General features: G+C 40.2%; 1 protein-coding gene across 1 annotated transcript in view; it reads right to left on the reverse strand.

Annotated features, from left to right (window-relative positions):
* Positions 1-9,902: 9,902 nt before the first annotated feature.
* The window catches only part of LOC128656430 (neurofilament heavy polypeptide-like), a 30,252-nt gene continuing 23,178 nt past the window's right edge, over positions 9,903-16,976 (reverse strand). The window contains exon 3 of the mRNA XM_053710335.1: positions 9,903-13,816. Within this exon, the coding sequence (XP_053566310.1) occupies positions 10,650-13,816 (3,167 nt within the window). The 3' untranslated portion in view covers positions 9,903-10,649. The remainder of the gene's footprint in view (positions 13,817-16,976) is intronic.

Genomic DNA, 16,976 nt, shown 5'->3' on the forward strand with positions numbered 1-16,976 from the left:
AATAAATACATTTTGAAAAAGAAATTATGCCAATAGTTTTATGTGTGTTTGAAATAATTCAAATAACCCATATATGTATATATATGGAACTGCAACATATTATATTAAATAAATAATCGCTGCAGTGAATAGATATATGAATAAATAAATTCAAATCTGTAATAAATTGAATGGAAATTGTAATAATCCCATATTTAAAATATATGCATATAGAGGACATGTTTTTCTGTTTTTCCAGATGGAGTTCAAAGATAATAAATACAAGATACTGCATAGAAACTAATGTGTATATATATATATATATATATATATATATATATATATATATATATATATATATATATATATATATATATATATTGAAAGCATAAAATGTCTTAGCATCTGTATTATTTTAAGAAGAATATTTATGGAACTAAAAAGAAATGATTAATAACACTTATTTTATTTTAGATGGACCATGGAGAAATTTATGCATGCAGAACTTGTTGGAAATGTGAAACATGCTGTATTTGCATGAATACCATATTAGATGTATAAATGCCATTAATTTCAGAATAATTAACAGGATAATAATATAATGTTAAAGACACATGATGTTTCATATTAAAATAATATTGTGACCTAGCCCAGTACATAATGAACATAGAACTTATTAATGTAAGGAAATTATGGCAGTTATTACACATTTTAAAGAAATAATTTTAAATGCTAGAAATGTTAAGAATGAAGCTGTGTTGCTGTCATGCTGCCCCCGATGGACAGAATCCGGTGTTGCGATGCAGGTATTACAACAAAGAGACGATTAGTGGTTGCTGGGATGCATCTCCCTGACAACATGCATTCCCAGATGAACCAATCCATGTTCAGTTGCAAAGGGCCAATCCGAGACAAGCTTCCGTTTGGGCGTTTCCAATCCTCACCAATGATGGGTAATGATAAAAAAAGGGGAGGGGTGAGATCAGATGATTTAACCCCAAGCATAGAGGCTGCTAGAGGCTGCTCGCTAATCCTGAAGGAATAACTACTGTAGTTATTATTAAAGCACACAGCTACTTTTATGCTCCATATGCGGATATCCCCAATTTTTGTATTCTGAGGTGAGATTGTTCCTATTAAGAAATACTGGATATCGATTGGTGTTCATCTTGGTAATGTATTAAAAAAATTGCCGTAGTAAATAAATTTAAAGAGCAGTTTATATTTTAGCTCATATTTCATAGCCTGTGTTTTGTCAAACAAATCCTTGATGCTAAATTGTTTTATCTGTGGAAATATAGAGTTATAACTCAGAGTTTGATTGTTGGCACAAATAATATATACAATTTCTGATGTTTAAATATGTAGACTGTCCTATTGTTTAAATAAGCATTGTTAGAATTGTATTGCTTGGATGTTTAGCACTTAAATATCTTGGAATCTCATTGTGTTAACTGAATGAAATTCCACTGTGAAAAAGGTGAACTTGTATGAACTCTGCATAGCATATTTTAATTAGTTTTTAAACGCATATAATATTGTTTCATGTTCTGGTATTACAAATATATTCCAATATGTTCATAGATATTAACTAATAAAAATAATTCAGATATTTATATTAATGATATGGTTTCTAGTAAATGCATATTGATTGAGGGTTTATATTTTTAAAGAATAATTATTAAATTTATTGTATTATAACCCTGCCATAGGCTGATATATTATTTGGAGAGCATTACTGAAGATTCTTATAAATATACTGACAATTTGATAGTCTGATTAACTTCTCTTTCTCTTATGGGTTAATTTATCCTAACTATAATAAGTTTATCAATCCTGGGAGTTTCAATTCATTCCCAACATTGATTTTCTAATTCTATTTTTAGCGCTCAATATAATTCTTCATAATATTTATGCAAAACGTTTCAATATCTTCCATTTCATTCCATTCTTCCCTGTTATTTTTAATAATAGATATGAAGATCAAAAATTTTTTTGTGGTTTTTAATTACGTGGACACAATAATTTAGCCCTCCACTTGTAATCTTGCCCTAAATAAATGTTAGATAGAATAAAGCATTCAAATAAAAGATTGGTCAGAGAATAACATGTAGATGTATTTCTTAAAGTTTCATTAGCTGTTTAAACATTGGCACAATAAGTGTAAAGTTTTATTGCCTATAAATCAATGGGAGCTGCCATGTTGTAACCTAGGTTACCTTCTCTTCTGTGGCCAATTAGGGACAGTTATAAATAGGTAACTAGAGTGTGCAGACAACAACTTTGTGAAAAGTTCACAATTTCAAAATGGAATTCCAGGAAAAGGGGAAAAAATTGATAATAAAAAGTAAATTGCAGAGTTTTTTTTTTATGTATACAATTTTTTTTTTTATATTACTATCTCAAGTATTTAATGACCCTTTAATATACAGTAACTGTGTTGGGTTTGCAAAACTGGGGAATGGGGAATAGCTAATAAAGTCTAACTTTTTAAAAAAATAAAATAAACAACATTACAGAAAATAAAAAATAAAAAAATAAAAACCCTTTACTAACACTAAACGTTACTATAGCAATATCCCTTAGAAGGGCTTGTAGTAGGGCATTGGCATTGCCCTAAAGAGATTTAGCTATTTTTCTAAAAAAAAAAAAGACAATCCCATTCTACAATATAGGTAACCCCCCCCAAAAAAAAACTATCTAAAAAACATACTTTAAAAATTGCCCTGATAAGGACATTTGGTAGGGCAGTACCCTAAAGCTCTTCTGTTCCCCTATAAAAAAAACTATTCTAAAAAAAAAAATATCCTAAAAAAAGATTGCCCGAAAATGCAATAAAAGTAACCCCCCCAAAAAAGATAACCTATCTAAAGAAAAAAAGATTGCTGTGAAAAGAGCATTTGGTAGGGAAAAAAACCCTATTCTACAAAAAAAAACATACACCAAAAAAGCCTACTGCTTAACCTCAAAGATGGTACTTGAATCTTGCTCCTATGTGATCCTCAATGGCGGTGCACCTTAAAGGGACAGTCAAGTATAAATTAAACTTTCATTATTCAGATAGGACTTTTAATTTTAATTGACTTTCCAATTTACTTTTATCATCAAATTTGCTTTTTTCTCTTGGTATTCTTAGTTTAAACTAAACATAGGTAGGCTCATATGCTAATTTCTAAGCCTTTGAGGGCTGCCTCTTATCACATGCTTTTTAAATCTCTTTTCAACACAAAGAGACAGAAAGTACACGTGGGCTATATAGATAACACTGTGTTCAGGCACAGAAAGTTATTTAACATCGAGCACAATACAATGCTAAATTTAAGACAATAGATAATAAACAGTCACTGTCATGTGATCAGGGGGCTGGAAGAAGATTCTTAGATACAAGGTAATCACAAAGGTAAAAAACTGAATTTATGCTTACCTGATAAATTACTTTCTCCAACGGTGTGTCCGGTCAACGGCGTCATCCATTACTTGTGGGAAATATTCTCCCCCACAGGGAAAGGCAAGGAGAGCACACAGCAAGAGCTGTCCATATAGCTCCCCCTCTGGCTCCGCCCCCCAGTCATTCGACCGACGGTTAGGAGAAAAAGGAGAAACTATAGGGTGCCGTGGTGACTGTAGTGTATAAAGAAAAAAAAATTCAACCTGATTAGGAAACCAGGGCGGAACGTGGACCGGACACACCGTTGGAGAAAGTAATTTATCAGGTAAGCATAAATTCTGTTTTCTCCAACATTGGTGTGTCCGGTCCACGGCGTCATCCATTACTTGTGGGAACCAATACCAAAGCTTTAGGACACGGATGAAGGGAGGGAGCAAATCAGGTTACCTAAATGGAAGGCACCACGGCTTGCAAAACCTTTCTCCCAAAAATAGCCTCCGAAGAAGCATAAGTATCAAATTTGTAGAATTTGGCAAAAGTGTGCAGAGAGGACCAAGTTGCTGCCTTACATATCTGATCAACAGAAGCCTCGTTCTTGTAGGCCCAAGTGGAAGCCACAGCCCTAGTAGAGTGAGCTGTGATTCGGTCAGGAGGTTGCCGTCCGGCAGTCTCATAAGCCAAACGGATAATGCTTTTCAGCCAGAAAGAGAGAGAGAGAGGTAGCAGTAGCTTTTTGACCTCTTCTCTTACCAGAGTAAATGACAAACAAAGATGAAGTTTGTCTAAAATCTTTTGTTGCTTCTAAGTAGAACTTTAAAGCACGAACAACATCTAAATTGTGTAATAAACGTTCCTTCTTTGAAACTGGATTCGGACACAGAGAAGGAACAACTATATACTGGTTAATATTCTTGTTGGAAACAACTTTTGGAAGAAAACCAGGCTTAGTACGCAAAACAACCTTATCTGAATGGAAAACCAGATAGGGTGGATTACATTGCAAAGCAGATAATTCAGAAACTCTTCTAGCAGAAGAAATAGCAACCAAAAACAGAACTTTCCAAGATAATAACTTAATATCTATGGAATGTAAAGGTTCAAACGGAACCCCTTGAAGAACTGAAAGAACTAAATTTAGACTCCAAGGAGGAGTCATGGGTCTGTAAACAGGCTTGATTCTAACCAAAGCCTGAACAAAGGCTTGTACATCTGGCACAGCTGCCAGTCGTTTGTGTAACAAGACAGATAAAGCAGAAATCTGTCCTTTTAGAGAACTAGCTGACAACCCTTTATCCAAACCTTCTTGGAGAAAGGAGAGAATCTTTGGAATTTTAATCTTACTCCAGGAGAATCCCTTGGATTCACACCAGCAGATATATTTTTTCCATATTTTATGGTAAATCTTTCTAGTCACAGGTTTTCTGGCTTGGACCAGAGTATCTATCACAGAATTCGAAAACCCATGCTTGGATAAAATCAAGCGTTCAATTTCCAAGCAGTCAGCTGCAGAGAAACTAGATTTGGATGTTCGAATGGACCTTGTACTAGAAGATCCTGTCTCAAAGGTAGCTTCCATGGTGGAGCCGATGACATATTCACCAGGTCTGCATACCAAGTCCTGCGTGGCCACGCAGGAGCTATCAGAATCACAGAGGCCTTCTCCTGTTTGATCCTGGCTATGAGCCTGGGAAGGAGAGGAAACAGTGGAAACACATACGCTAGGCTGAACGACCAAGGCGCCACTAATGCATCCACTAGAGTCGCCTTGGGATCCCTGGATCTGGACCCGTAGCAAGGAATCTTGAAGTTCTGACGGGACGCCATTAGATCCATGTCTGGAATGCCCCATAATTGGGTTAACTGAGCAAAGACCTCCGGGTGGAGTTCCCACTCCCCCGGATGGAAAGTCTGACGACTCAAATAGTCCGCCTCCCAGTTGTCTACTCCTGGGATGTGAATAGCAGATAGATGGCAGGAGTGATTCTCTGCCCATTGGATAATCTTGGTTACTTCCTTCATCGCTAGGGAACTCTTTGTTCCCCCCTGATGATTGATGTACGCAACAGTCATTATGTTGTCTGACTGAAATCTTATGCACCTGGCTTCCGCTAGCTGAGGCCAAGCCAGGAGCGCATAGAATATTGCTCTTAGTTCCAAAATGTTTATCGGGAGAAGCGACTCTTCCTGAGACCATAGGCCCTGAGCTTTCAGGGAGACCCAGACCGCGCCCCACCCCAAGAGGCTGGCGTCGGTCGTGACGATGACCCACTCCGGTCTGCGGAAACTCATTCCCTGAGACAGGTGATCCTGGGTCAACCACCAGAGAAGTGAGTCCCTGGTTACCTGGTCTACTTGAATTTGGGGAGACAAGTCTGTATAGTCCCCATTCCACTGATTGAGCATGCACAGCTGTAATGGTCTTAGATGAATTCGAGCAAAAGGAACCACGTCCATTGCTGCGACCATTAGTCCTATTACTTCCATGCACTGAGCTATGGAGGGTTGAGGAATAGAATGAAGAACTCAACAAACGTTTAGAAGCTTTAGCTTTCTGACTTCTGTCAGGAAGATCTTCATTTCCACAGAATCTATTATTGTTCCCAGAAAAGGAACCCTTGTGGACGGTGACAGTGAACTCTTTTCTATGTTCACCTTCCACCCGTGAGATCTGAGAAAAGCCAACACAATGTCTGTGTGGGCCCTTGCTTTGGAAAGAGACAACGCTTGGATTAGGATGTCGTCTAGATAAGGTGCTACAGCGATGCCCCTCGGCCGTAGGACCGCTAGAAGGGACCCTAGCACCTTTGTGAAAATTCTGGGAGTGGTGGCTAAACCGAATGGAAGAGCCACGAACTGGTAATGTTTGTCCAGAAGGCGAACCTCAGGAACTGATGATGAGTTTTGTGGATTGGAATATGCAGATACGCATCCTTTAGATCCACGGTAGTCAAATATTGACCCTGCTGGATTGTCAGCAAGATTGTCCGAATGGTTTCCATTTTGAAGGATGGAACACTGAGGAACTTGTTTAATATCTTTAAATCCAGAATTGACCTGAAAGTTCCCTCTTTTTTGGGAACCACAAACAGGTTTGAGTAAAAACCTAGCCCTTGTTCCCCGGAGGGGACTGGGTTTATCACTCCCATCTTTGATAGGTCTCTTACACAATGTAAGAATGCCTGTTTCTTTATCTGGTCTGAAGATAAGCGAGACAGGTGGAACCTTCCCCTTGGAGGAAGTCCCTTGAACTCTAGCAGGTATCCCTTGGAGACTATCTCTAGTGCCCAGGGATCCGGAACATCTCTTGCCCAAGCCTGAGCGAAGAGAGATAGTCTGCCCCCTACCAGATCCGGTCCCGGATCGGGGCTACCCCTTCATGCTGTCTTGGTAGCAGCAGCAGGTTTCTTGGTCTGTTTACCCTTGTTCCAGCCTTGCATGGGCTTCCAAGCGGGTTTGGGCTGGGCCGCGTTACCTTCTTGTCTAGCGGCAGTGGAGTTATTAGCCGGTCCGTTCCTGAAATTGTGAAAGGAACGAAAATTAGACTTGTTCTTAGCCTTAAAAGGCCTATCCTGTGGGAGGGCATGGCCCTTACCCCCAGTGTTGTCTGAAATAATTTCCTTCAATTCCGGCCCAAAAAGGGTCTTACCCTTGAAAGGAATATTAAGTAACTTAGTCTTGGACGACACATCTGCCAACCAGGATTTCAGCCAAAGCGCCCTCCGCGCTACTATAGCAAAACCTGAGTTTTTCGCCGCCAATTTCGTTATTTGAAAGGCGGCATCCAATATAAAGGAATTAGCTAATTTTAATGCGTGAATTCTGTCCATGACTTCTTCATAGGAAGTCTCTTTCTGGAGCGACCTTTCTAGTTCCTCGAACCAAAAGGACGCCGCTGAAGTGACAGTAATAACACACGTAGCTGGTTGAAGGATGAACCCTTGCTGAACAAAAATCTTTTTAAGCAATCCTTCCAATTTTTTATTCATAGGATCTTTGAAAGCGCAGCTGTCCTCTATAGGAATAGTGGTGCGCTTCGCTAGTGTTGAAACAGCTCCCTCAACCTTCGGGACCGTCTGCCATGCGTCCCTTCTAGGGTCTACTATGGGAAACATTTTCTTAAATATAGGAGGTGGGGCAAAGGGTACACCTGGCTTCTCCCACTCCTTTTCTACTATGTTCGCTACCCTTTTGGGTATTGGAAAAGCGTCGTCGTGCACTGGGACCTCTAAAAATGTGTCCAATTTGCACAACTTCTCTGGTACTACCATAGAATCACAGTCATCCAGAGTAGCTAATACCTCCTTTAGCAAAGCGCGGAGATGTTCTAGCTTAAACTTAAATGCTACTATATCAGGTTCTGCCTGTTGAGAAATTTTTCCTGAGTCTGAAATTTCACCCTCAGACAGCCCTTCCCTCACAGCCAATTCCGATTGATGTGAGGGTAAAATAGATAAAGCATCGTCAGCGTCTGATTGTTCATCCCTTTTATCTGTATTTAAAGCTGAACAATCACGCTTTCTCTGAAATGCTGGCAGTTTGGATATAAGATTTGCTATAGAATTATCCACTACTGCCGTTAATTGTTGCATAGAAATAAGCACTGGCGCGCTAGGTGTCGCCTGCGCGGGCAAAGCTGGTGTAGACACAGAAGGAGAGGATGTAGAACTATCCCCACTACTTTCATTAGATAAATCATCTTGGGCAACATTATGAAATGTAACAGAGCTGTCCTCATTTTGTTTGGACGCTATGGCACAATTATCACCAACACTCGAAGGGAGAACCACATTTGTCTCTACACACACAGAACATAGGTTATCTGATGGCACAGACATGTTAAACAGATTTAGGCAGGCAAACAATGCAATAAAAACGATTTTAAACAAAAACGTTACTGTCTCTTTAAATAATAAAATGACACACTTTATTTCTGAATGTTCAAAAAACTATGAAGGCAATATCCGATTTTTCTGAAATTTGGACCCCAGTGTCTTAATGCTTAGAAAGTATTGCACAGCAAATATGGAGACTCTAGCTCTTAAAACAAGCAAACCGGAGCTAATTGTTGGATTTAACCGTTTTTATACACCACAATCCCTGCTTACAGCATTGCTGCAGCTTTTACCTTTCTTAGGGGTCAATCATCCACAGAAATAAGCCTTCTGGAGTCACTTTCTGAGCCACAGGACCCTCTCACATGGAACTGCATGCACTGCCTTGAAATTAACTGAAGTGCCAAAATTAGGCCTCCTCCCTCAGTACGCTAGAGTGAAGGGGCCTTCCTGACTAGATTTAGGTGTCTAAAGCAAGCCAGATCAATAAAAAAACGTCCCCAAGTGTATATGAGCTTATAAAACATTTCAATTGCCATCATATTGTAATAAAAAACAATCAATTTGGCCCCTGACAGTGTCTACCAGCATAAAAATCAAAAAGGGGAAGCCTGTTATCTTTTTTGCTGAGGTGAAAGAAAAATGGCTTACCGTTTTCCCTGAGGGGAAAAATGACTGTCATCTAGCATTAGCCTGTGTTGTTAGAAGGAGACTAGTCATACCTGAAGCAGATGAGTCTGCAAACTGTTACCCCCAACTGAAGTTCTCTGGTTTCAACAGTCCTGTGAGGTAACATTAATGGATTTTAGTTACTTGTGCTAAAATCATAGCCCTCTTAAACAGAAATCTTCATCACTTTTCTGTTGTAGAGTAAATCGTACAAGCCAGCACTATTTTAAAATAACAAACTCTTGATAGAAGAATAAAAAACTACAACTAACACCACAAACTCCTCACCATCCCCGTGGAGATGCTACTTGTTCAGAGCGGCAAGGAGAATGACTGGGGGGCGGAGCCAGAGGGGGAGCTATATGGACAGCTCTTGCTGTGTGCTCTCCTTGCCTTTCCCTGTGGGGGAGAATATTTCCCACAAGTAATGGATGACGCCGTGGACCGGACACACCAATGTTGGAGAAAGTATATTAATATAACTGTGTTGGTTATGCAAAACTGGGGAATGAGTAATAAAGGGATTATCTATCTTTTAAAACAATAACAATTCTATGGTTGACTGTCCCTTTAACCATGGTGGGGCCCATCTTCATCCTGAGAGCCTTGGGGCCCATCTTCATGCCGGCAATGGTGGTCCATCTTCATCCATCTTTTGCCACTGCACGATGAGGAAGTCTTCTTCATCCATCTTCCACCCGATAGCCCTAGCAACCTTCCCGTGCACCCAGGTCTGTACCTAAACCTCTGAATTATAGGGCCCATGCACAGCGATCTCCGTACTGATTCTGCTGAGCACTGCTATAGCAGCTACACAGAGGGGGTAGTCAGGAGACCTGCAGGTGCAGCACAAAGCACTTCCTGCCACATTTTAATAGTGGTTTTATAAAAATTTGCCAAATAGGCTTGAACATTTGCAAGAAATTACATAGTAAACCATCAGTATTTTAAGTGATAGGGATATGTTTAGATGTATTTTAAATAATAATAAAATTAAAAAAAAACACAACAAAAAAACAAACAAAAGGCCAAAATGATTTGTTAAAAATGTATTTGAATTTGCACTTAACATTTGTTGTTTCAAATGAAAGTTACATCACCATATTTTGAATGTCTCATTTGAATTAAAGGGATATGAACACAATTTTTTTCTTTCATGATTCAGATAGAGCAAGCAATTATAATCAACTTTCTAATTTACTCCTATTATCAATTTTTCATTGTTCTCTTGGTATCTTTATTTAAAAAAGCAGGAATGTAAGCTTAGGATAATAGGAGTAAATTAGAAAGTTGCTTATAGTTGCATGCTCTATCTGAATCATGAAAAAAAAAATAATACTTATAGTATAAATCTTTGGGATTAAACAATCAAATTTTTTTAATGTTTTTTTTTTTTCGGGAAAATGTCACAGCCAAAATAAGGAAATGTAAGACAAATGCTAAAGGTAACATTCTTTCTTCTATTTAAATTTATTTTTTCAAACATTCACAAGTCACTACATAAGTCAAGTATTAGAAAGAAAAAAACATGTAGACACCGAAAATAATATAATATGTAAAAACACAATTATTTTTCAAGCACTGTCGGTTCTTAGGAACACTTTTAGAAACCTATGTGATTGTTAACATTGTCTTAAGGTTCTAATTGTCTCTTTCTAGTTATTTATAGTCCAGTGAGCAGCAGAATTCTGTGTGCCTAGGGGAGCACAAACCTAGATACGCCACTTGAATGACTGAAAACTTGATTATTGCATCATTCACATCACAGTTCTTACAGTATTTTAGTGAGTGTAAAGTGTTGCAGATTCCTGCAATAAGTCAGTAAAGGGAGGTGTCAGTGATTTGATCTTTTTTTGATCGCAGGCCTCTTTATTTTTTAAAATTGGCATCACAGTCTCCATGTAGAATCTCTCCAATTTGACTTCTGTCTGATCCCAACATTCAAAATCAAACCACACAGGTAGAATCAAGGTCTCCTTGTTTGTATGAACCAGAAGCTCTGCGTATACTCTTCCAGTGATAGCCATGAGACACTGTAACTCAGTATAGTTTTCATGGTCAGATTTCAGGTTGTAGGACCCCTCATGCCAAGTCAAACAAAAGGAGCGGTGTTTGCAGGCATGGCGCAGAGTGCTGTTTGGATGTTTGTGTAGACACTTCACCAGCAATGGCCAGCTTTCTTTGCTATGTGTCTTTGTGGCCATCCTTACAAGACCTGCCAGCCAAGCCTTCTCAGGGTGCATAAGGAAATCCCAGTCTGCTATTTTAACACTTTGATTTTCCTTCTCAAGCTTCAGCTTCCTGTACTTACATATTGCTGTCTCCTTCATGCGCATAGTCCATGGCTGGTCTTTTCTCCACCACTGGCCTGAGTTCAAAAATGTATGAAGCTCTGATGGTGACAGATTCCCATCATGGGTCCTCTTAAATGTTTTATGAATTATTTCATGCACCATGTAGCTCATTATTTGATTTTTGCACAGATTAAAGTCTTTATTAAAAATATGTGCTTTAAGGTTATTTCTGGGTTTCCTGGACATTTTCAGATCTTTCCCTTTTTTTGGTTTTGTTCTCCTGCATTTCAAACAGTTGCATCTTTTTTCATGCTTTCCATCACTAGAGTTCACTCTCAAATCAGCATTTAAAAAAAGTGTATAATCATCTTTGATATGTAGTGTATTTTTCTGAGGTTGTATATGTTTTTGATTTGTATTATGTGAAGCTATGTCAGATTTAGTGTGGGAGCGCTGGGCAGATTTAGCATGGGTGGGCTGGGCAGATTTAGCTTCCGGAGGCTGGACAGATTTAGCTTTTGGAGGCTGGACAGATTTAGCATGGGGAGGCTGAGTAGATTTTAAATGAGGAGGCTTGGCAGATTTAGCTTTGAGAGGCTGCATAGATTTAGCATGGGGAACCTTGACAGATTTAGCTCGCAAAGGCTGGGCAGATTTAGCATTGGAAGACTTGACACATTTAGCTTGGGAAGGCTGGGCAAATTTAGCTTTGGGAGGCTGAGCAGATTTAGCTTGGGAAGGCTGGGCAGATTTAGCTTGGGGAAGATGGGTAGATTTAGCTTGGGAAGGCTGGACATATTTAACTTGGAGTGGCTGTGTAGATTTAGCTTGGGGAGGCTGTGTAGATGTAGCTTTGGGAGGCTGGGTAGCTTTAGCTTGGAGAGGCTGGGTAGCTTTAGCTTGGGGAGGCTGTGTAGATTTAGCTTGAAGAGGCTGGGTAGAATTAGCTTGGGAGGACTGGGTGGATTTAGCTTGGGAAGACTGGGTAAATATAGCCTGGGGAGGCTGGGTAATTATAGCTTGGGAAGATTGGGCAGATTTAGCTTGGGAATGCTGGGTAGATTCAGCTTGGGGAGGCTGAGTAGATTTAGCTTGGGGAGGCTGGGTAAATATAGCTTTTTTAGGCTGTGTAGATTCAGCTTGGGAAGGCTGGGGAGATTTAGCTTGGGGAGGATGGGGAGATTTAGCTTTGGAAGGCTGGACAGCTTTAGCTTGAGGTGGCTGTGTAGATTTAGCTTGGGGAGCCTGGGTAGCTTTAGCTTGGGGAGCCTGGGGAGCTTTAGCTTGGAGAGGCTGTGTAGATTTAGCTTGGAGAGGCTGTGTAGATTTAGCTTGGGAAGGCTGGACAGCTTTAGCTTGGAGTGGCTGTGTAGATTTAGCTTGGGGAGGCTGTGTAGCTTTAGCTTGGGGAGCCTGGGTAACTTTAACTTGGAGAGGCTGTGTAAATTTAGCTTGGAGAGGCTGGGTAGAATTAGCTTGGGAAGACTGGGTGGATTTAGCTTGGGAAGGCTGGGTAAATATAGCCTGGGGAGGCTGTGTAATTATAGCTTGGGAATACTGAGCAGATTTAGCTTGGGAAGGCTGGGTAGATTCAGCTTGGGGAGGCTGAGTAGATTTCGCTTGGGAAGGCTGGGTAGATTCAGCTTGGGGAGGCTGAGTAGATTTAGCTTGGGGAGGCTGGGTAGATATAGCTTGGGGAGGCTGGGTAGATTTAGATTGGGAAGGCTGGGCAGATTTAGCTTGGGGTGGATGGGTAGATTTAGCATTGGAAGGCTCGACAGATTTAGCTTGGAGTGGCTGTGTAGTTTTAGCTTGGGGAGGCTGGGTAGCTTTAGCTTGGGAAGGCTGGGTAAATATAGCCTGGGGAGGCTGTGTCATTATAGCTTGGGAAGACTGGGCAGATTTAGCTTGGGAAGGCTGGGTAGATTCAGCTTGGGGAGGCTGAGTAGATTTCGCTTGGGAAGGCTGGGTAGATTCAGCTTGGGGAGGCTGGGTAGATTCAGCTTGGAGAGGCTGGGTAGATTCAGCTTGGAGAGGCTGAGTAGATTTAGCTTTGGGAGGCTGGGTAGATTTAGCATTGGGAGGCTGGGTAGATTTAGCATCGGGAGGCTGGGTAGATTTAGCATCGGGAGGCTGGCTAGATTTAGCATCGGGAGGCTGGCTAGATTTAGCATCGGGAGGCTGGCTAGATTTAGCATTGGGAGGCTGGCTAGATTTAGCATCGGGAGGCTGGCTAGATTTAGCATCGGGAGGCTGGGCAGATGCAGCATGGGGAGGTGAGACATGAAACAAAGAATGGAGGTTGGTAAGTTGACTAAAGCTCCCTGTTTCTGGGCAATATAGCTGCCCTGTTGCAGGGCAAAATAGTCTCTCTGTTGATGAGCAGGGTTCATTTGTTTTTATCGGTAAGAAGTTATGATATGTAACTATATTGTAGGGGTCTATGTTTATTGGACACAGTGGGCGATATTGAACTGGCACAGGCAGAATTCCATGTAAATGTGGAGAAAGCGATGGTTGTAGTAATTGAGAACGAGGATAATTCCACATTCCTGCAGGCGGTAAGTTTGTTGGCATCTGAGTCAAAAGTGGGACATGTTGGATAAGGGGAACAGAATGTTTGTGTTGCATCTTCTCTGTATTTGGTGGATAAGCTGAAAAAAATATATGAGTGGTCAAACTTAAACAAAAAAAGTGTTAAGGTAAGTTTAAAGTCACAATTTCCCTTTTAAATTCTACTGCCCTACAAGGAACCTGTGTATTTACAGGCCTTGAGCTTGGCCTAAAAAATGTTTCTTCCTTCATGTTCTACAAAAGCCTTTACTGGCTATTTATATTCTATTTTCCCTGTACAACTACTATGGTATTATTTGACTTACATCACCCTCCTGTATTCTGCCAGTATCCTACCTCTTGAATTGATCCTTGTACTCTACATGCCATATATGCCTCAACATCCTTATTTCCATACATTTTCCACAATAGTCTGTGATTTTTTATTTATTTTTTCTTATCATTTTAGTTTTACTGCAAGTTTAAGGTACGTTAAGGAGTGCAAACTTATAAAGATGCAATAGGGGTACTATGTTAAAGAGCCTTAAAAGTCAAATAAATATAATATAAATATAGCCTTTATAATCCATTAGAGCATCTAATTTGACTATCGACCCTGCTTGACTGTGTATTTAACCCCTGTAAAGGGGTTTAACACAGTACATGTTCTGCTTGGGACAGGTGGTGCACTGCCGGTCCCAAGCTAAACCCACCGCTGATCCAGTCAGCAGCACTGGTTGCAGAACTGAGTCAGGAATTAAATGCACAGCAGAGTGGTGTCGATAGTCAAAACATGTCATACTCTAACAGATTATAGCATGTAATTTTTCAACTATTATGGCCCATATATATATATATATATATATATATATATATATATATATATATACACACACACACACACGTATATTATATATATAAGAATTGAAGACATATGGTATAAAAAGCATTGGTGTTAGTAGTGTGATGGGCAATCTGCTGTTACTTTAAATAAGCCTGCCTTGAATAACTACTGTTAGCTGCCTACCTCCAATACTCCAATATTACTGCACAGTACCTTCTAGATTGTAAGTTCCCACGGGAATAGGGCCCTCAATCCCTCCTGTATGTATTTGTAAATTTTGTCTTGTCTCTTACAAGTCTTGTATTATTTATTTAAATGAATTGTATCCATGGACAGCGCTGCAGAATATGTTGGCGCTTCATAAATAAAGTATAATAATAATAAAATACCTCCAAATTTACTGCAACAGTTGCTGACCCCGACAGTGACTCATAGCCCTACTGTTTATGTGTGGTTATTATTATTATTATCAGGTATTTGTAGAGCGTGACAGCCAGCACTACTAGAGTCTCCCATGCTGTCCAGTTCCCTCCTCTAAACTTGTAGCCCCTAGCTGCCCTCTGGTCCCTACTCTCTCTGACACTGAGGTCTAGCAACGCAGTGCTCAGTAGTACAGGGTGCTGTGTGCGGTTGGGTACTAGTAAACACCCTTTCTGCAGGCTCTTTCTTTCCCAGTCTTTGCCTCTGGTCTTATTCTCCATGAGGCAGTCGGGACCTGAGCTTGTAACCACAACCCTCTGGTTCCCCAGGAGAGCAGAGTGTAGCTTCTTGTTCCTTCTGCCTGCGCAATCCCTACTCACCCAGGCCCCTCTGTCAGTGACAGTAGGTGAGTAGGGACCTTGTAGGCAGAGTGAACAGAAAAAGTGACAGTCATGATTAGGTAGTCTGGCGGTCAGGGACCGGCCAAAACCCCTCAGCCACAAAGAACATTTTTTTTACCTCCCTGATTTCAACCCCCCGATTTTTTGCCTCCCACTCCCTCCAGGCAGCCCAAGGTCCCTACTCATGCTGTCCCTTACACAAATCACTGAGGCGGTTAGTGCCGGTGTCTTAAATTAAACCGTCTACCATAGGAATTTGTTTACCACTTCACTTCCGGTGACGTACAGTCAGCTGGTGGAGGTTTGTGGCGCTCACTGCGCATGCGCTAGAGGCCCACACTCCTTACAACAGCTGATGAGAATATGATCAATTATGTGGCATGCACACGTTACTTATAACTCTGGAGCTAATAATATTATAGACTTAATAAACTCATTGTGCTGCAAATGCTTACTACACGTGCAAATATACAGATTTAATGTGCATATTAGTTGTATACATAGGAGGGGTGGGGGTGTTGTATTTATTAGAAAACTTTATACAGCAGTATCTAACATCAGTTTGATGGATCACCAGGATTTCAATAGTCACCTAAATCTGTATATTTGCACGTGTAGTAAGCATTTGCAGCACGATGAGTACTGATCATTACACATACGTCCGCACATACATATTTATCTGTCTGGGTATCCATCACATATTCATCCTCAGCAGACCACAAGTCTATGCTCAGATCTGGACTAACCCATTTCACCAAAAAGGGAGACGCCTATTACAGTTTATTAAGTCTATAATATTATTAGCTCCAGAGTTATAAGTAACGTGCGCGTGCCACATAATTTATCGTATTCTCATCAATTCAGCTCAGCTGTTGTAAGGAGATTGTGCCTCTAGCGCAGGCGCAGTGAGCGCCACAAACCTCCACCAGCTGAGAAACGTCACCGGAAGTGATGAGGTATACACATTCCTACGGGTAGACACATTACTTTAGAACACCTGCAGCAGCACTGCTCTGGTGGTTGGGGCTGGACAGGGCCCCCTGAGACCATGGGGCCCATCACTACAGTCACTCCTGTCACCTCTTGATGGCGGCCCTGAGTGCAATGCTACTAAAACTGTGTGCTATTCATTAAAGCATAAAGTGCACTATATATGTATCAGATGTGTTAAACAACTTGTAACACACAGTTAAATGTTATTGATTGTGTAGGGCAGATAGTAAAATAACATGCTATCTGTTATCAGTTGCACTCCACTTGTAATCTTGGCCAATATATTTTGTTGGGTTTAAATCTATGCATGATTTTTTCACTACATGTTTAGCTGTATAAATTATGCCATTAAACTATGAAGCTCTTGGTTAGTGTATACACTCTATTCTTGTTCTGAACTGGTCAACATTAAATACTATTTGTTAGTTTGTTTTTCCCGGTGGTTGTAACATTAGATTGGATGAACAAAAGTTTTTGGGACACACTCAATGCTTGGGAATGCTGAAAGTTTTTAGTAAATTGGTTGAACATTTTTGGAATTTTTAAGTGTTAAAGAAGTATTTTTTAATGTAAGAAAGGAAAATTATTAGTCTGACGTACAGC

Source organism: Bombina bombina, chromosome 4, assembly GCF_027579735.1.
Source record: "Bombina bombina isolate aBomBom1 chromosome 4, aBomBom1.pri, whole genome shotgun sequence".
NCBI classification, from domain to species: Eukaryota; Metazoa; Chordata; class Amphibia; order Anura; family Bombinatoridae; genus Bombina; species Bombina bombina.